A 20,857-nucleotide genomic window follows, 5' to 3' on the forward strand; every position below is an offset into this window, starting at 1 on the left:
CTTCTTGATCACCTGCTGCACCTGCATGCTAACTTTTTGATTTTCGTGCACGAGGACCCCCAGATCCCTTTGTACTGCAGTACTTTCCAGTCTCTTGCCATCAAGATAATAACTTGCTCTCTGATTTTTCCTGCCAAAGTGCATAACCTCACATTTTCCAATATTGTATTGCATCTGCCAAATCTCCGCCCACTCACCCAGCCTGCCTGTATCCCCTTGTAGGTTTTTTATCCTCCTCACTGTTTACTACATTTCCAAGTTTTGTGTCATCTGCAAATTTTGAAATTGTGTCCTGTACACCCAAGTTCAAGTCAATAATATATATCAAAAAAAGCAGTGGTCCTAGTACCGACCCCCGGGGAACACCACTGTATACCTTCCTCCAGTCTGAGAAACAACCGTTCACCACTACTCTCTGTTTCCTGTCACTTAGCCAATTTCTTATTCATGCTGCCATTGCCCTTTTTATTCCACGGGCTTCAATTTTGCTGACAAGCCTATTATGTGGCACTTTATCAAATGCCAAAGTCCATATACACCACATCAACTGCATTGCCCTCATCAAAAAACTCAATCAAGTTAGTTAAACATGATTTGCCTTTAACAAATCCATGCTGGCTTTCCTTTATTAATCCACACTTGTCCAAGCGACTTTTAATTTTGTCCTGGATTATCATTTCTAAGAGCTTCTCCTCCACTGAGGTTAAACTGACTGGCCTATAGTTACTGGGTTTATCCTTACACCCTTTTTTGAACAAGGGTGTAATATTTGCAATTGTCCAGTGCTTTGGCACTACCCCCATATCTAAGGACGATTGGAAGATTATGGCCAACACCTCTGCAATTTCCATCCTTACTTCCCCCAGCAACCTAGCATGCATCCCACCCAGATCAGGTGACTTTATCTACTTTAAATACAGCCAGTGTTTCTAGTACCTCCTTATTTTAGATTTAGGTGAACTGTTAAACCTTTTCTAATTAAATATTTTTCTTGTTAGTTTCTCATGGTTCTTAATTGTTTTCGTCTTGTAGGCAAGAAGAGGAACGCAGAAGACGCGACGAAGAAATACTGCTGCGTCAGCGTGAAAAAGAAGAAATGATGAGAAGACAACAGGAGGGATTCCGAGGAAACTTTGAAAATGTAAGTGTTCTGCAATATTAATGCCATTCAAAGCAAAGGTGAGGTAGGTGGCCTACAAGAACATTCGGATGTTATTAATACATTTGTGGCAAAAAATTGTTCATATAAATGCCAGCATATTGATTTAAACACAGGAAAAGTTGAAATATTTCAGACGGCATCAGTTTAGCAGATACTGTATTGGGGCAGCAAGTGGTGTTGGATGAGGGTTGTTTGATCACCCACATCGACTTTCTGATCATTGAACTGTTTAAGGACAGTTGACTGACTATAGAAATAACTGACTAACCATAGACGTGGCTACAGTGACACTGTTTTTGCCACATGCACTAATTTTAGTAGAAAACACCTTGTAGGTAAATGTACTTCACGTGCATATTCAACAAATCTCTACCACCGTTCAGTGTGAAACTTTGCAATCTTTCTCTTTCACCAAAATTTGGAATTCTGGCATGAATTTATTAGACACAGCACACCTTAGTACAGCGTCTGGTTTTTTGTTCAGCAATTACCAGCGGTACTTTGACTTCATCAGAATGATTGCTGAGAATGTTGATTCACACAACGAGACATGCCAGACCTACCACTGATTTCAATCCAGATGCAATTAGATGCTGCTTGCCCGTCGCCATGATGTGCCTTGCTGGAGCAGCTTGTTATTGGTTGGGCTTGCATTCTTCTGGCCTGGAGCTGTTATCCAATTGGTTGAACTGACCATGACGACAGCACCCCTATCTATACACTGGTATTTCCATGGTTCTGAATTTCAATGATTCTTCACCCGTGTTGCACACCATTTTAGCAGATAACCAATAAGCAGTAACCAAAGAAGTAAAGCATGTGTGTGCATGTGCACACTCTGCTTTTTGTCTTAGTTTTACCAATAAACACACAAAAGGTTAGAATCACATGCACACGCCTTGCAAATATTAATATTGAGATCACATGCCTAATACCAGTGTCCATTACTCAATTAGCCATATCTGGATTCCCACTTGGCCACCTATGTCTAATTGCTAATATATTGGACAACACTGGACCAAGGGATTCTACCAATTTGCCAACTAACATGATTTGGTTTAATGGATCAGACATGAATTATGCTTTTTTTTTAAATCTGTTGATGGGCCGTTCTCCAGGAGAATGGCGCAGTGACAGAATTGATTGGTTGGTTGAAATAGTTGCGGAGGCGTGAATAGCCTGAGCGAGGCCATGAATAATTGCTAAAGGTACCTGCTCGTGTCCTGTTGGAGCAAAAATTGTCAGTATTGGCAGAGGTCTGGGAGCAGGTCAACTGCCTCCCATTTTAGTTGTGGAATGACAGAAAAAGTAAAGAGCAATCAAACACACAGTACTGAATATTTTTAAGCAAAAGAAAATGACCCCCCCACCCCCCCATGCCAACTTCTCCTTCAAAGATGCTTACTCAAAATGGTTATGGTTTCACAGGTGTGGGCAGCTCTCCATTACCCCCCTGAATGCTTATCTTTCATGGGCAAGCCTTTATGATTGGTGTTGTCATGCTGTTTCACTGTGTGTGTGGGGGGAGGAGGGGGAGGTGGCATTGCATCTGAACCTGATCCTGTCCTTATTGCACTCTTCAGAATGCTATTGGGTTTTGGTCCAGATTTGCTTGTCTGGAGAATTAACCTGCAAAGACCTGGAATTCAACTAGAGACCTTTTTGGTCTGTATAGATTAGTACCATACTTGGGTTGTGCTTTGACCTGTTGAGTGCACTGACGTGGTCTGAATTGGATTAAATGGTAACCAGTCATTTATAGGGCTGGCATCCTGTGAATTTTAATTTTCTTAATGAGTATCCTTTGAGACTTTGTGTTGACCAGTGCATGATCTGTTGAATTTGCTGAACTCAGCCAGAGTAACAGAAGTGGCACCACTATTGGTATCATTTCTCCCAGGCAGAGGCAAAGCAGCCAGGTTTCCTACTCATTGTTATCCAACATCTCCTGGTGAAAGTGCATGTGTATGGAGGTAATAATCGGTTGTGCTGCCTTCCCTATCCTCCAATTGAATACCTTGTTGATGCACACTGTTAAGGTTCTTTGAATTATGAGCGTTTGGGTAAAATATCAGGGTAATTGGAAGCCATGGACATGTAACTCAGCCAAAATGTTAATGTTTTCAGGAGCGTAGGAGAGAACATTGGTCAGTTTTTCATTCAGTATATGCATTACATTTTTAGAGAGAAAATATGAGGATGGAAGAAATGGCCCAACGTAGTGGAATGGCCATGCCAGGTAAGACTCAAAGAAAATTTTGGAATAGGGTAGTATGAAAAAGATGAATTTTTCTTTCCAAAGAGCTGATAAACATTTCTCGATGGCGGTGAGCATATTGATTCAATGTTATATGTTTGAGAGTCATTCATATGGTATCAATTAATGTTTATTAAAATGATACATAAATGTGTCAAGAAATGGTTCATTGTTCCTCTTTGAACGTTTCAAAAATTTATGCAAATACAATATAGAAAATAAGCCATCTATATATAATGAAACAATGGTTTTTAATGTGTATGCATTTGTATAGATTTCAGATCAGGCAGGATAGAATGATGTGTTAGAGCTTTGTATGAGCTAGCAAAGTTGGCGCTTCATGGTTATAAATATTTTATTACCTCTATCAGAAATGTAGAGTGGAATGATAGACATTTAAAAAAAAATTCCTGTCTACAAAACCTTACTTCCTGTTGTGTTTTTGCAATTTTATCAAATTGCATGTCGATATTTATAATTGCCCAGGTAAATTGGTTGCAATGGAATTATGCCTTCCAGCCAGTGGTGATGCTGTAGCACTTCTAAGTTTTAAGTCTCCCAGCTCTTCAGCCTCTTATTGCAGAGAAACTTCTATGCTCCAGCCACCTCTGCTACACAAATTGCTGCAAGAGTTGCTATTTAACTATGAATATAAGATCAAAGTATTAAAAATTAGGGTAGAATGTATAATGTAAAATGAGGGCAGAATTACATCTGCTTCCCTGGTCCAATTATCTGCTTTTCTCTAACCTGCCTCAGCTGAAAACTACATTTGGTCTTGATGTATCATGTGTAGTGTCATGGTTGATCATTCATTTTATATAAATGGAGTATTTTCTTCATACTTTTTTTGTGTAAAATTATGATTTTATGTCGTGTAGGAAAATTCAATAGGGCTGTTGCCATGGGCTTTATTTGTGGGTTGAAATCGGCCCTCTTAAAGTTTTGAAATTTGGCTTTAGTGACTAAAAGGAATGTTAAATTTGTCTAGAAAAATATTCTCAATTTATCATGAAGCAAAAGTTTTTTTTTATGCTTTAATGTGTACGCTTAGTTTATTGATCTGTTGGTCGCGACAGTGCTGCATAATGAGTAGATGTACCCCATAAATTTTAATTATTAAGCTTGCCTGTTATGACTGAGCCTGGAGAGCGTAGGTACCTTGGGAATCTTAATTTTAGTTACAAGCATGTGTTCCATCCTCTTTGCCGTTGAACATATTTGGAGGATTGCGATGAGAGCTATTGTTGATTCCAGGAACGGATAGTAATTTTTTTTTCTTTAGTGCTGAATTAAGTTAAGTTATGTCTGTTAAAACTCCTCGGAATGCTTTTGTATGCTAATAGCTGTTTGGTGTCCATTACTAGCTGGGAGACTGGAGTGACTCCTCAGTTTATTCAGTCTATGTAGACTCATACTCCAGTTTGAGTAAAAGGAAGAACTGTCTTTAATGGTCAAATTTTGAACATAAGGTATTCCTCCCAGTCTTCTCCCCAGTGTTGAATTAGAAATAAAGCTAAAACTTAAACTAATTACAAACTTAAACATCATACACACTAAATCCTGTGCCAATTTTGATGTCAGTTTCATTTTGTCATTACTTAGCAGATTCTACAAAATGTTAAAATGGAATAAATTAGTAGTGACTTATTTTAGAAATGTAAAGCTGTAAACCTAAGTCGGGATGTATCTTTTCCAGTTTGAATTTTAAAGATGTCTTACTGATTCATAGTCTACTTCTATGTTGTGGATCCTTCAGATGCATTGAAGGAATTGTTGAAAGTTTGTTAGGCATGGCATTCCTTAGAATTTTTTTTTTACTTTGTTTCCTGTTTCCATTCATTTTAGTGGGACTAACTGCGGCTGATTTTACAAATCTTAAAGCAGGTATGGAATGAATCAGATTTTAAATAAACGCTTCATTGGGATTACTGCTTTTTTGCATGACTTGCACCATTTTCTTTGAAATGGACCCAATATACAGGTGTATGATTGTATTCTAAGCAGGAAAAAATCAATGTGAAAAAAAAACGATTGCTGCACCTAAGATCAGGTGTAGCCGTTTATATTTCCTTGAAATTGCAAAGCAATGTAAAATTTTCCAGTAAGAATGGCTTTAATTATTTATTGATGGATATTGCGTTGATGGTGCAGTGTTCTGTATTTATTTTTGGGGCAAGTACTTGACTAGATGAATGGCAAATGTGCCAATAACTTTCAGCTGATATTTTACCAAAATACTGTACTTATCAGCCTCTGCAAACCAAGTTCCTCAGCCACTTATGGGAATGAACAGACCGACTGTGAATACTAATGCGCCACCTCCGCAAGGACCACCTGGAAGTCTGGGAAACCAAATGCCAGAAAACAACATGGGAATGGTAATGTATTAACAAAATATCAAGTTCATGAGAGTAGCCTAGGGTTTTACATATCAGATAAGGGGATAGTGAATTTGAAGTTGTAGGCATGTTTTTTTTTCCCCTAACCTTTGGGGTGCTAGTGTGGGGCTGTGTGAGACTGTTAATGTTGAACCTATACACAGTTAAGTTTGATGGTTTGGTTTTAGTGAAGTTCTAACTCTGAATACACATGGTGCAGAGCTCCTTCTTTGGATGCCCTCTCTAAAGGAAATATAGTGTGTTAATCAATGTAATGAAGTTTTATTTGCCTCGAATTTGATAGTTTCTTGGTTCTTTTTCCCAATTTAGGATTTAGTTTACAGGACAGTTTCTCCACCCCCCCCCCCCAAACAACCCCGCTCCAGCTTGTCAGCTAAGTCCTTGGGATGAAAATGCAAAGTATGTCAGTAATTCTGTCTTTAAAGCATGCAATGGCAGAGTATCTGTCTGTCTGTTACCCCTTACAATCAAGTTGTTGGAAATATTCCAAATTTATACAATATTTTTAGTATACTGGATGTCATGTAAGATAATAACTTGGATTTTCAACACTACCCTCATTTAGGTGTATTGCACAATAACTGAATGATTCTTTGGGTTAATCCAATTTCTACAAGTGATAAATGCACTCATACAGGAGAATTAGAACTGCAAGAGTTCAGATATCATCTAGTTTATAAGATCCTAAGTCTTTATAAAAGCAAGTTATGACAGGAAACTGTCAGAGCTGTGGATATGCTCCCATGGTGCTAGTTTTCCACTAACAGTTACTCAATGACCGAATTGTGATAGTAATGGTTACAGTGTATAAACAAAATCATTCCTGTACAGTGAATTTAGTGAAACCATCCTGTTTCAAGATAGAAGCTGTTGTGAAATACGCACATTTGTGACTTACCAATTATTTTTTTAGACAGTTGAGTTGTCATTTAGGAAAGTACAGATACTCTTTAAGGACATTGATTCGAATGCATTTTTTTTTCTTGGCAGCAGCTTAAACACTTTTTTTAAGTTCTATTTTAATCTTTATTAACATTTCTGATCAGATTACCAGGCTCCTAATTGATTTCTCAATTTACCTCTTTACCTCCATTTGCTTTCTGGAGTAGATCAGGATGAATTATGACGAGTTTCCTACTGGACCAACTTCTGCATAACTGTTAACACAGGAGGTTCAGTAAAAGAATGAACTGGGTTTCATACTGTGGTCAAAATGAGATGCAGGAATGGATAGAAAAGTACAAGAAAACCTAAAGGGGAAGGTATGAATGCAGACTTCTGGAAATGCTGAGGAAGAGGCTTAAAAAGTTTAAATGAGTGAAAGTCAACATCTCAAAAAAAAAAAAAATACTCCTGGGGAACTATTCTTAAATTGAGTTTTGTACTCCATTTATCTGGTTTTGTGTAGACTTACCTGTTTAAGGCTCCACAGTTATATTGAGAGCAAGTTTTTTCTTGTAACCTTTATGATGCAGTGTGTTCCAGTTATTGTACATACTCTTGCTTGAAGTCTGTAATTGTCACTTATTGGATATATCTATTAATACCGTAAAAATATTATCTGTGCACTGTCAACTCTTTCCATTACATTCCTGTGTCCAGATTCATAAAGCTGGCTATTTAAAACTTGTCAGGTTGTAATTACCTGCTCTCCACCAGTGGAGGTGTTGGAGCTCCACCACTGGAAGGAAGATCCAATTACATTGTGCTAAGTTTATATAGGCAGTTTCCATTATAAATGTGAAAATAGGAATGTATAATGGTTAAAAAATAAGGACAGAATATATGACTAAAATGGGGACTGAATTACATCTGTACGCCCAACTCCAATTATCCCTTCACCTGAAGACTGCACTTGGTCTTGACTCGGTGTGCAGTGCTACGGGAGGCTGACTAGTATACTAAAATTATAATTGGCAAGCAGGTACTAATCCTCAATGGTCATACATTCCAAAAGCAGTACTACTTATGTTCTTAAACGGATGATGTGCCAAACTATTTACTAATGTATATAGTGAATAAGGGCAAAGATTCTGTACTGGAATGAAGGGCACTGATGGAACATGGTTACCTGTATCAGTTTTGATGGTCCTGTTGTAATATATAGCGTTTGTGTCAATGCACCGCTGTGTGTCAAGTGAAAATAAAAATTTTTTTAGAAGCTTGAAAAGCTTATTTGGCCCAACAGTCATTTTTTAAAGAAAATCCCACCTACCTGACTTCTCACCAAATCACTCAATCCATTCTCTCTCCAGAATCTCATCAGCTATCTGTGAGCCCATTTGTACATTATTGTAATTGTACAATAACTTTTGCAGTTTATTAGTAGCTTATTCTCAGTTGGAAATATTTTGTGAATTTCTGTTTCCTGGAGTTGTTCTTGTATTTAAACAGTCATTTTATAAACTCGTGTACCTCCAGACTATACGTTAAAAAAAAAATCAATTAATGAATCCTTAGGTAGCATAGTTACACTTTGTACAGTAGTTTTTCTTGTCAGATTGTGTGTGCTTTCTCATTCTGGAAATCAATGTGATATTTTTGAATAGAAACATTTATGAACTAACAATACTATTAGTTTACCATCCATCATGAGTATATTGATTGCAAAAAAAAACTTAAATTTATGGAAGAATGTTACTGTAAAATCAGTTGGTGTCTTTCAAAATAAATTAGGGACTGTAAATCATAAGTTATATTTTAGGGCAACTTTGGTTTTCAGGTTGAACGTTAGGTTGATTACCAACATGCTTTCAGTTCAGACTAATCTCATAATCCCTTGATTGTGGCATGAGCTTTCAATGGATTTATAGGAGTTTTGGTATGCATGGTGGCTTGTGTGGAGAGGAAGATATATAAGGAACAATAGATAGGTGGTTACTAGAGATGTGAAGAAATTCATGTGCGGTTACTTTGTAGGCTGTGTATCTTTTTGAAAGTAATCTTTCAAAGGGGGAGCTATATATGAAAGAGATCCTTTTAATGGTATTGGCTACTCTGCAGACATTTTGGTGACTGGTCTTGCATACAGATTGTTGTATTCACAGGGACTGATCTGGTAATTGCATTGGCAATTGCTTTCTTGTTTGTTGCTGACATTGGTTACAATGTATCTTGATAGTGAGGCTCTAAGTGGCTTTTCTGTTCATAAGTGGACTGAAATGCATTGGTTGTAGTAAACTGTAGCTATTAAGGTGGATTATTGAATCAGTCCAGTCTGAGTTTATTTATCCATTACTACCATTTTCATCTGTTGAATGTGTGATTCTTGGTATTATAGGATACATACTTAATAAATTTTAATGGTTGCAGACTTGGATTTAAGGGTATGTTTTCCAGCAATATCGAGCAACATGACCAAAAAAAATTAGAACTCTGCTTTAAATATACTTTGCTTTCTCACTGATTACTACAGTTATTATACATTGAAATCCACAGCCCAAATTGAGCCAATTTCTGCATTTTATTAAACTATTTTTAGCAATTTTTAAAATATAGATAAATACTTGCCTGTATATCTGATTTTTTAAAAAATAGCTGAGAACCTGCAGCACAACGTGGTGACTTTTTTTTCCAGAACAGTGATGATTATTTGCATTATTGTGGAGAAGTGCAAGAGAATGCAGGTAAGGCCCCCCAGAAGCAACTATGAACTCCCCAGCAGTTGGTTTAATATGGCTTCTGAAGGGCCCCATTGGTCGTTCCTTTAAGCACCCTCTGGTGTGTGGTGGACTAGGAGGAAAATGGATTCATTATATTATTAAAGCAACAGTTTAACAAATCAATGAGTACATGTGCTGTCACAAATATGCAGATAGTATTGTAGGTGTTTTTGCCTCCAGAAGTATTGACCTATACTACATGGTGCTTTTTTACAGACCTATGGAGGGTACTGCTGACTGCTATTTGTTTTCTCGCCACGGCAGGCTGAGTGCATTGCTAGCCTATTTCGACATTGGTGCAGATCCGTGGCCAGAAGCTTATTGTTGAAAATATAACTACTTTCCCAATCTTGTGCATGAAGAGCTACTTCAATATCATTTAAGAATGTTAGTAGTTACTTCAGGGTTCAAATATCTAATCTTCCCTAGTTTGCGCAGACACTGAAGTATTTGTCCAAATGAACACAAGATTTTTTGCAGTCTGAATGTTTGCACATGCCTATAGGCCAGCTAGGAGAATTTAGAAATTTCTCTGCATGGCTACTGTGAAAATGAATGGTTAAACTGTTGTTTTAATAAGTTAAACTTTTCTTTCAAAATGAAATGGGGTAGAAAACTGAGAAGAGATGAAATGAGTGTGTTCAATGGCACGTGGATTGTTTTATCATCCTTTATCTGTGTTGAATGTGAGTCAATCTTCTTTCAGCATTTTTGCCAGCAAAAAATGTGTTGGGGCATGAAAATAAGGATCCCAAATACATATTCAATTACTGCTGTACTCAAATCCACTAACTGAAATGTCAACTCTTGCAGCAATTTTAAGCTTTTGTTACCCAATATTGCTGATGGAATATCTTCAATTGATCAGTGTATTCCTGGAATTATAGCATTTGCTTTTAAACCATTGGCTGAATAATTTGTACTTTCTTTTGTTAAAATCTTTGTAGTTTTCTTCCCTCCCTGTCTCTTCTGAAGATATTGAGATATGGTTCCTTGGATGCCAATTCATGCAAGAAACCAGCAGGCAGTAACCATGCATGTGTGGACCTAGGTGATAAATTACGTGAATGTGAGGGAGAAGTATCACAGCAGAGTTTGATCCCAACTTGCCCACCACCCGCGTGCACTTCTGTCAGGGGTTGATGAATAGTGATCAAGGTTGGGAATTTTTTTGCCTTTTCCTTTACCCAGGTTCATAAACCCAATTATAATATGCACGTTCTGGTATGTAGTGGGTTTTTTTCTCCTCCCCCACCCTCCATCCTTTACTCTGCCCCCAAATACTAATTAGGGATGAATGCAGCAAATTTATTCACAAAACCAAGACACAAATCCCTTACAAGATATTCTGTTTGCCAAACCAAAGATAACTTTTCATTGAGTATTCCTTGAATACTATAACCGATTCAGTATTGAAGTGAGATTCATTATTGAAGTGAGTAGCAGCTTTGATCGTTAACCAACTGTAGTTTTGATGTAAGTTACGTTAAACAATTACTCCTGAAGATAATAGGTGAGATTATCTGCATAAAATTCTTGTTTTCTTTCCACTTAACAGTTAAACATGAGAGCACACTGGTTTTCACAGAAAACGCATATTGTCGTTAGTTTTAAAATTGAAGGATGCAACTTGTTTTTCCTTAAATTGATATTTAACACTCCAAAAACTTTGGCCTCAAAACAGTTTGCAATACATACTTCAATAGATTGATGGAAATTTTGAAAGTGTGACTTGTACTCATAATGAGTTTATTTTGCTGCTGACTTGAGACATGATGCACTTGAGGTCAAACTGAGAAACCCACCCAATCTATCTAGATTTATTGGTATTGTTAAATTTTTGGAAAATTCCTTTTTTTTTGTGGAGAACATTAAAAGTGAAGTCATGTAGTTTTAATCTTGATAGTTTTAATTTCAAGTGCCACCCCTGTTTTTTCTCTGAGCTGCATTATGATACTATGTAGCTGATTTCCCCCCTTCCCCCATCCTTTTCTTACCCCAGGGGTACTGAGGCCAATAGTGCTCAAGCTTCTATGCTGACACTTGCTGATATGTTCCTCCACTGTCAGCTTCCCCAATTCCTTGCTCAAATGGTCATTAATTTGTGATCTGGACAACGAACATTAGCAAGATATTCAGTAGTGCAGGGCATTGCAGCTGATGTTGGCCTGGCCTAATGTATGTGGATGCACGTTTTGCAGCAGGGGTGGCTACACGATCATAAGTGGGTTGATTTTCTTCCCCCCCCGCCCCCCCCCCCCCCCCCCCCAACTTTCTTCCCTAGCCCAGAGGAACTAAAGGCACTAGTGCTGGAATTTCTGCTCTGGGCAAGATCTGTTAATTCAGTTAGGGACTTTCAGGACTGTACTTCGCGGTGTAAAAGGCACCATTCCGAGTAATACTAAGGGAAATGCTCAAAAATAAATTTCATGTTAGGGCCTAAGTTGATGTTATTTTGGTTAAGATTTTTTTTAAAAAACAGAAACATTACACTGTACTCTAATTGGGGATGGAAGGTGAATTAGTGGTTAAATCACATTGATGCATGCATGAGCAGGCAGGAGAACTGTATGTTTGCTGTGACTATAGAATTTTTGGAATATTTGAAGTAGAAATGTCAGCTGGAGGCATCCTGCATCCAATTGTATATTAGTATAACTGGTAATGAAACCCAAGTTGATTTTTGAAGGGGAAGTATAAAGTGACATTATAAAATTGTATTGCCCATTTCAGTGTGGGAAATAGAATGTAATCTGCTAGTATTGTTGCTTTAGTAGGAATGTTCCCATTGCAGAAACTTAAACACATTGTACCATACTTGTACTGCTGTAGTTCATATTCATTCTCTGTGTGTGCATTTATCATGCTACACTGAGATTGCTTGTGCAGTTAGCTTCTATGAGGATCAGGTTTGCTCTTTCTTGCCAATTTTCTCCCCATCTCACTTTTAAGATCATAACTCCTACTGTGATATGGTGTCATGTATGAACCTACTCTGACTATTGGCAGGTTATTTGAGAACTGAGGCATTACAGCCAAGTCCAGTTCTTTCAGCAAGCTTCTAAAGGGGGTCATGCATAGCAATTGAGAGATCGGCTAACTGCACAAACCAGAAGTAGAACCTGGAACCTGTGGTATGTAATCACCTCAGCCATTATTTAAGGTCACTAAAGCTGGCATGCACATTATTCTGATGACAGTGAGCTGAGGTCACAAAATGCCTTTGTGGAGCATGTCCCAGTCTATAAAAATGGTAAGCTCTGACCGAAGGGGATGTGTGTGTGTGTAGGCCCACGGATTGTTGACTGACTTGAGTTTGGAAGAGTAGGTGGCGTTTATTTTTCTTTCCCTAATTTCGTTTTCATTTTACAAACATTTGAGATTAATTTTGTGAAGCGTTTTAGTAAATACTGTGTACAGATGGCAAGAGGAAGGTGTTGAATTTTTTCCCTAAGTTTGCTGTTACCTTGTAAGTCTAATGTGATGACCCCTTTCCCTTTTTTTATCGGTACTTCTGGACTCTGCTGACTTTCATCGTTCCAATGGGGGATTCTCAACCTGCCTAATGTTAAATCTACGTGGGACTTGCAATGAACACTAATGTCCAATCCTACATATTTTAACTAAATTAATAGCCTAATGATCGATTTGTTCCTGGAAATATGGATGGTCAAGCAAATAACATGGGCGGTCCGATGGTTGGCAGCCCTGCTGGGTTTCCCCGTGGAAATCAAGTTGGAGAGTTTGGTGCAAACAAACGCCGTAGATACTAATTACAGACCTGAAAAATACAGTAGCCTTTAGCCATTCCACTTAAAATTGCCTCAAGTATTTTTGCAGATTGTATCAGTTGTAATGAGCTTTAGTACACAAGGTCTTTGGTATTTTACTGTTTCGAATATTCTTTTAACTTCTTGTTAGATGTATTTGGTAAATGTGCATGATATGTTTCAGTAATCCACAATGTACATAATGTAATGCACAAGTTGCAGAAAATTTGGACAAGAACTCTCATTGAGATGTTACTATTTTGATATTTGTTTAGCTACTCTAGCAACCTTCTCTGATGAAACAGTCTTCTGGAACAATTTCGTATTTTGTGACTTTTGTTTTTTTTAAAAGTGATTTCAGACAGTAAAATTGGAATCTCAAATGGCTTGTGTGTTTTTATTTTCCATTGCTGAAGGCTTTTACGCTGATGTGTTTGGTATTTTAAATATAGCGGGGAGGAGAAATGTAGGGTATAGGTGGGTTTGCATTTGAGTTTATGTTGGAATGTGGAATGGGCGTAAGTTTTTGACATGAAATAGGCAGAATTGAGGTTCATTGACCATACCACGCTGTGTTCGCTTTTAAGGATATGGTGTATTCTGTTTTTGGTAGTTCTAAAGTTTGAAATATTTGAAACCACTGACTATATCTAATAGGAGTGACTTGTATTTGTAGAATGGGACATTGGGCTTAAAATTCACCTTGTCCCTGGAAAACATGCCTAACTTACAGGAAAAGTAAATCAAATATAAACCCACCTTTTTGAACTTTATACCTCTGGTTTGTTTTAAATACATTGCCTGGTATACATACCAATACACACTTTAAAATGCAAATAAAGTTCTCAGCAATCTTTCCTGTATTGTAATGTATTCATTTACTGCCCTAATTGTATTTTTTGTTCAGTTATTGTATAACTGTTGCTCATTTCTGAGTAGCATCTATTAAATTTTTTGAAAAGTTTGTAATCCCTGATTTTAGTTATTTAGCATTTTTAGATGGGTGCATAACAAGAATTGGTAGGAATGTTGAGTTTTTAACTTTACCCTGCAGTTTTTAAAGGGTGGAACGGAGGATTTTAAGTTTTTTTTTCCAAAAGTAATCCATAGAAATACGTAGTTTTAAGCAACTGAACTATTTAATTCGAAGGATGTCTTGAGATCTTGAAGATACACTTGTCAGGATTTCTTTTTCTCCATCGCCCAAACTTAAATTCACAATAACCAAAGGCAACCAGCAGGTGACTGGTGACCTTATTATGGTCCAAAATTAGTTGCTGAATTTGTTAACCAGGTATCTCCAACCAAAGAAATGAACCATAATAGCAAATGTGTTTGGCAGTTACCAGAAAAATGGAATATTTTAATGGGAATGTATTTCTTTTTTTCTGTCCCCAACCCTTTTGGAGATGCTCATTGTTGCTGTTTGGGTGTAACAAACCCTCTGGTAGCTCACCCATATAGCAATTCTTCATGAGAGCCCAGATGGTGGGTGCTAATTTAGAACGGACTGGAAGTTGAATCAGCGGCCTTTCTAGTGTTTGCCTTGGTGCTGTTGGGTCATTGGAGAAGTCATGTTCGAACAAAATCACAACAAAATAGCAGGAAAAAAGATGGGGATGCAATTAGAAATTTTGTAAACTGGAGGAAAGACTAAGTGGGATTTTAAAAAAAAATTACAGAATGGTTAAAAGTGGGAGTTGCAGTATTAGGCGCAGGACTGCAATTTTGAGGACAGTCTGGAGCAAGTAAAGGCAAATCGTCCCATCAAGTTCACTCCATCCAGAGTCCATGTATATCTTATTTTGGAGTTTTTAAACCCAGCTTTCCTGCCTTCATGTGTTGATTTTTATTTCATGAATTTATTCCCCCAACCACTTTTGAGGGAAGGGAGCAGGAAAGGGGAAAATAAAGTAGTACTCTTTTTTGTGGTCTTCAATTCCGCATGGCAACAGATATTGATCCAGCTCCCTTTTATAGGTGTCAATTAACTTTTAATCAAATTTCTCTGATGGCCTGTCCACAATCCTGTTTTTTAAAAAAAACTTTGTAAGACTCCAACCTCACTTGAGGCTTTTGAATTTGTGGATTATTCCCATAATCTACAAGTTAAAAAGGTTATTAACTCCAGTCTTATCTGTATTTTTCATTTTCGAAGACCTTGTTTCCCCCCCTCTTGAGTCACTTGAATTTTTGTTCATAACTTGCTCTATTTAAGGCTTGGACATCTCCCAGTTTACTGTTCTCTGTACCTTTTCTAATGCATCTGTATCCTTTTTGAAGTAGTGATTAAAAATGCCTGTAGTTCTCCTAAGTTGGCTTCACCATTGATCTGTACAATGTCACTGTAACTTGTTCCACCTAGCCCAGTGCACTGTGGCATCTAATAGCTGCATCACACTGACCAGATGTTTTCAGGTTCTGATTGATTACTCCTTAATCCCTTTTCTTATTTGTACCATCAGTGGAAACTCATGTTATATACATGTTAATTATATGTATATGCATGCCTTTGCATCTAGTCATATTAAAATCTATCTGCCGTATCTTAGTCCATTTACACAATTGATCCAAGTCTCTCTGCAGATAATGCATCTCCTTTTTAAACATTACCTTCCAGCACAGGATTGTGCTGTCAGCAAATTTAGTAATACTATGGGCATCTTGTTCCATATTCACAAATAATGTGACCAGTAGAGGTCTGAAACAATTACACTGGTTGCTTTTATTTCCTCCAGGCAGGCTATTTTCTGTTCATCAGTCTTTTGCTGCTGAACCAATTCTCAATAACCTAAACCATTTGTCAACAATGCTGTGAGCCGTAACCTTCTCTGCTAATCTCACATGATGAACTTTATTGAATGTTTTTTGAAAATCCATGTAAACTACTGGCTACCCTTGTTATCTCAGATTTCCAGTAGCTTTTGTAAGTCACAACCTGTATTATTTCTAAAATCATGCTGTGTAGGATACCTGTGATTTTTAGGTGTTCATTCATAGCATCCTGTAGCATGCCCTCAAGCACTTGTCTTCACTATTCATGTTGAATTGGACAGACTGATTAGTTGGTTCATGCATAATTTTTTTTGAATATTGGAACTAGATTTACTAATGTTATTACTTCAGCAAAAGCATCTCTGATTTTTCTCTCCATTCCTTGACAATGATAGGAAATATCTCAGCCTAGTGGATGTTTAATCCTTCCTATTTCTGCATACTTATTAACGAACCTCTGTGTTATGGATCACTTAGCACATTTACTATTACAGGAGTTTGTCTACAGTCCTTGTGTGTGACACCTGATGGGAAGAATCGATTCAATATATCTGCCATATCCTGCTCATCTGTGATTTTGACTATCCCAAGATATCCTGGGATAAAGGTAATGTATGTGTTCAAAGTGGGGAATGGATCTGAGACTGCTTCCTAGATCAATATGTTTTTAGTCTAATGATGAAAGAAGTACTGTTTGATTTAGTTCTAGGAAATTAAATGGAACAAAACATTAGGAGAACAATTGGGAAGTAGTGACCACAGCATAGGTTCACTGTGAAAAGAGGAAAGGTTAACTGCTGGCCTGGAAAAAGGCAAAGTTCAGTGAGATAAGATGGACTCTGACCCAAATTAACTGGGCAGAAATGTTAGCAAAAAGGGTATTGATTAGCAGTAGGGAATGTTCAAATGAGATTGATTATGTATAAAATAGATACTACTTTAAGGTGGAAGGAGCGCAGCAAAAGATAGTTCCATGAATAAGTAGAGATTAAAACAAAACTGAAACTTAAAAGCTGAGGCACAGTATAAGATGGGCTAACAAAAATCGTAAATATGGAAAATAGAGGGGAGGTGAGAAGGGAGATTAGAATGCTAAAAGGGAATATGAAAAAAAGGCTAGCAGATAAAAGGAAATATTAGGTGCTTTTAAAACTAAAAAGTAAAAGTAACGGCTGAAGGGGAGAATTGAGTTGTGGCGGATGAAGGTACGATGGAGTTATTACATACATTTGATGCATCAGGTTTACTAATGGTAGTGAAAGTGAGCTTACTAGAAGAGGATATGGAACAATTGATAGTAACTGTAGAAAGGAATTGGTTTGAAAAAAATAACAGCCAGTGGGCCCTGGTGGCATGCATCCTAGGCTGTTGCCAGAAGCCAGGGATAGCAAACATTTTGACTGAAATTTTTGAATTCTCTTCAGATATGTAAATTGTGCTGGGGAGAATAGCCAGTGTAATGGCTCTGTTTAAGAATCATAGAAAGGTTACAGCATGGCAAGAGGCCATTTAGCCCATCAAGTCCACGCGAGCTCTATGCTAGTCCCACTCCCCTGCCCTAACCCTATAGCCTTGCAATTTTTTTTTTCCTTTCAAGTACTTATCCCATTCCCTTTTGATGGCCATGATTGAATCTGCCTCCATTACCCCCTCGGGCAATGAATTCCAGATCCTTACCACTTGCAGTGTTTTTTAAAAAAAAAAAGTTTTTCCTCATGTCACCGTTGGTTCTTTTGCCATTCACCTTAAATCTATGCCCTCTGGTTTTTGACCCTTCCGCCAATGGGAACAGTTTCTCTCTCTACTTTGTCTAGACCCTTCACGATTCTGAATACCTCTATCAAATCTCCTCGCAAGCGTCTCTGTTCCAAGGAGAACCCCAACTTCTCGAGTCTATCCACCTAGCTAATGTCCCTCATCCCTAGAATCATTCTAGTAAATCTCATCTGCACCCTCTCTAAGGCCTTCACATCTTTCCTAAAGTGCGGTGCCCAGAAATGGACACAATACTCCAGTTGTGGCCGAACCAGTGTTTTATAAAGGTTGATTGTGACTCCCTTACTTTTGTACTCTGCCTCTATTTATACAGTCCAGGACCCCGTATGCTTTTTTAACAGCTTTCTTAACCTGCCCTGCCACCTTCAACGATTTGTGTACATACAGCCCCAGATCTCTGTTCCTTTACCCCTTTTAGAATTGTGCCCTTTAGTTCATATTGCCTCTCCTCAATTTTCCTACCGAAATGCGTTAAATTTCATTAGCCACGTGTCTGTCCATACCACCAGCCTGTCTATTTCCTCTTGAAAGTCTATCACTATCCTCCTCACTGTTCACTACCCTTCCATGTTTTGTGTCATCTGCAAATTTGGAAATTGTGCCCTGTACACCCGAGTCCAAGTCATTACTATATATATCAAGAAAAGCAGTGGCCCTAGTACCAACCCCTGGGGAACAGCACTGTACACCTCCCTCCAGTCCAAAAAACAACTGTGCACCACTACTCTCTCTTTCCTGTTACTTAGCCAATTCTGTACCCATGTTGCTACTGCCCCCTTTATTCCATGGGCTGCAATCTTGATGACAAGCCTACCATGTGGCATTTTATCAAACGCCTTTTGAAAGTCCAAATACACCACATCAACTGCATTGCCCTTATCTACCCTCTCTTGTTACCTCATCAAAAAACACTCTCAGGTTAGTTAATCACGATTTGCCTTTAACAAATCTGTGCCGTCTTTCCCTAATCAATCTACGCTCGACCAAGACTCTTAATTCTGTCCTGGATTATCGATTCTAAAAGTTTACCCGCCACCGGAGTTAAACTGGCCTATAGTTGCTGGGATTATCCTTGCACCCTTTTTTGAACAAGGGTGTAACATTTGCAGTTCTCCAGTCCTCTGGCATCACCCCCATATCTAAGGATGTTTGGAACATTATGGCCAGTACCCCTGCAATTTCCACCCATACTTCCCTCAGCAACCTATGATGCATCCCATCTGGACCAGGTGACTTATCTACTTTAAGTACAGTTAGCTTTTCAAGTACCTCATCAATTTTTAGCCCATCTAGTATCTCAACTCTATCATCCTTTTACTGAGACTCGCAGTATCTTCTTCCTTGGTAAAGGCAGATCCAAAGTACTCATTTAGTACCTCAGCCATGTCCTCTGCCTCCATGAGTAGATCTCCTTTATGGTCCCTAATCAGCCCCATCCCTCCTGTTACGACCCGTTTACTGTTTACATCCCTGTAGAAGAGTTTTGGATTCCCTTTTTTATGTTGGCTGCCAGTCTGTTCTCATACTTTATCTCTCTGCTCCTCATTTCCTTTTTCACGTCCCCTCTGAATTTTCTATATTCTGCCTGGTTCTCACTTGTGTTATCAACCTGACATCTCTCTCTCTCTCTCTCTCTCTCTCTCTCTCGCTCTCGCTCTCGCTCTCGCCATCCAGGGAGCTCTGGCTTTTGTTGTCCTACCTTTCTCCCTTGTGGGAATGTACCTAGACTGTACCCTCTTTAAAGGCCAATATTCAATTAGAGTTTTGCCTGCCAATCTTTGATTCCAATTTACACAGGCCAGATCTGTTCTCATCCCACTGAAATTGGCCCTCCTCCAATTGAATATTTTTACTTTAGAATGGTCTATGTCCTTTACCGTAGCTATTCTAAACCTTATACTATGATCGCTGCTCCCTAAATGTTCCCCCACTGACACTTGCTCCACTTGGCCCGCCTCATTCCCTAGAACCAAGTCCAGCAATGCCTCCTTCCTTGCTGGGTCAGAAACGTACTGGTCAAGAAGGTTATCCCGAACACATTTCAAAAATTCCTCCCCCTCTTTACCCCTTATTATCCCACTCTATATTAGGATAGTTGAAGTCCTCTGTCACCATTCTATAGCTTTTACACCTCTTTGTAATTTCCCTGCAAATTTGCTCCTCTATATCCTTCCCACTAGTTGGTGGCCTACAGAATACACCCAGTAGTGTAATGGCACCTCTTCTCTGTTTATTAACTCTAACCAAATAGATTCTGCCCGTGAGTCCTCCAGGACATCCCCTCTCTCCAGCACTGCAATATTCTCCTTGCCACCCACCCCCATCCCCCTTTCCTTCCCTATCTTTCCTGAACACCTTGTATCCAGGAATATTTAGTACCCAATCTTGTCCTTTTTTGAGCCAGGTCTCCATTTTCGCCACGACATCGTATTCCCATGTGGTTATTTGTGCCTGCAGCTCACCAGCCTGGTTTACCACGCTTCATGTGTTTACACACATGCACTGCAAACCAGTCTTAGACTTTATTGTACTCTTAGTCTGATCCCACCTAATACGATACTATTTATTGCTCTAGTGCTGTTTTTCTCTCCCGATCATTTGTGCCCCTTGTTTCTCATTTCCAATGCTACACCCTGGTGCCCACCCCCCTGCCAAATTAGGTTTAACCCCCCCCCAACAGCACTAGCGAACCTCCCCACGAGGACGTTGGTCCCAGCTCTGAGGTGCAACCTTTCCGGCCTGTACAGGTCCCCACCTCCCCCAGAACTGATCCCAGTGCCCCAGGAATCTAAAGCCTTCCCTCCTGCACCATCTCTCCAGCCATGCATTCATCTGCTTTATCCTCTTATTTCTATACTCATTAGCATGTGGCATCAGGAGTAATCTGGAGATTACAACCTTTTGAGGTAGTAAGAAGGATAGACAAGGTAACTTTAGTTCAGTTGCAGGCAAATTCTTAAGAATCCATAATTTGAGTCAGATTAATGAGCATTGAGAGATTTAGATAATTGAGGCCAGCCAGCATGGACTTGGTAGACTCATTCTGTTTGACA

The 20,857-nt window shown here is 38.6% G+C and overlaps 1 protein-coding gene across 2 annotated transcripts in view; it reads left to right on the forward strand.

Annotated features, from left to right (window-relative positions):
* LOC137333024 (non-POU domain-containing octamer-binding protein-like) overlaps window positions 1–15,567 on the forward strand; it is a 44,949-nt gene extending 29,382 nt beyond the window's left edge. The window contains exons 7-11 of one of the 2 annotated variants that reach the window (XM_067997105.1): window positions 1,033–1,141; window positions 3,347–3,401; window positions 5,268–5,306; window positions 5,673–5,800; window positions 6,931–7,991. In XM_067997105.1, coding sequence (XP_067853206.1) covers window positions 1,033–1,141; window positions 3,347–3,401; window positions 5,268–5,306; window positions 5,673–5,800; window positions 6,931–6,978 — 379 coding nt within the window. In that variant the 3' untranslated portion in view covers window positions 6,979–7,991. Of the gene's footprint in view, window positions 1–1,032; window positions 1,142–3,346; window positions 3,402–5,267; window positions 5,307–5,672; window positions 5,801–6,930; window positions 7,992–13,118 lie in introns of those variants that run through there. The other variant, XM_067997104.1, reaches the window with a different exon arrangement.
* Window positions 15,568–20,857: the final 5,290 nt, after the last annotated feature.

This window comes from Heptranchias perlo, chromosome 15 (assembly GCF_035084215.1).
Source record: "Heptranchias perlo isolate sHepPer1 chromosome 15, sHepPer1.hap1, whole genome shotgun sequence".
Classification (NCBI taxonomy): domain Eukaryota; kingdom Metazoa; phylum Chordata; class Chondrichthyes; order Hexanchiformes; family Hexanchidae; genus Heptranchias; species Heptranchias perlo.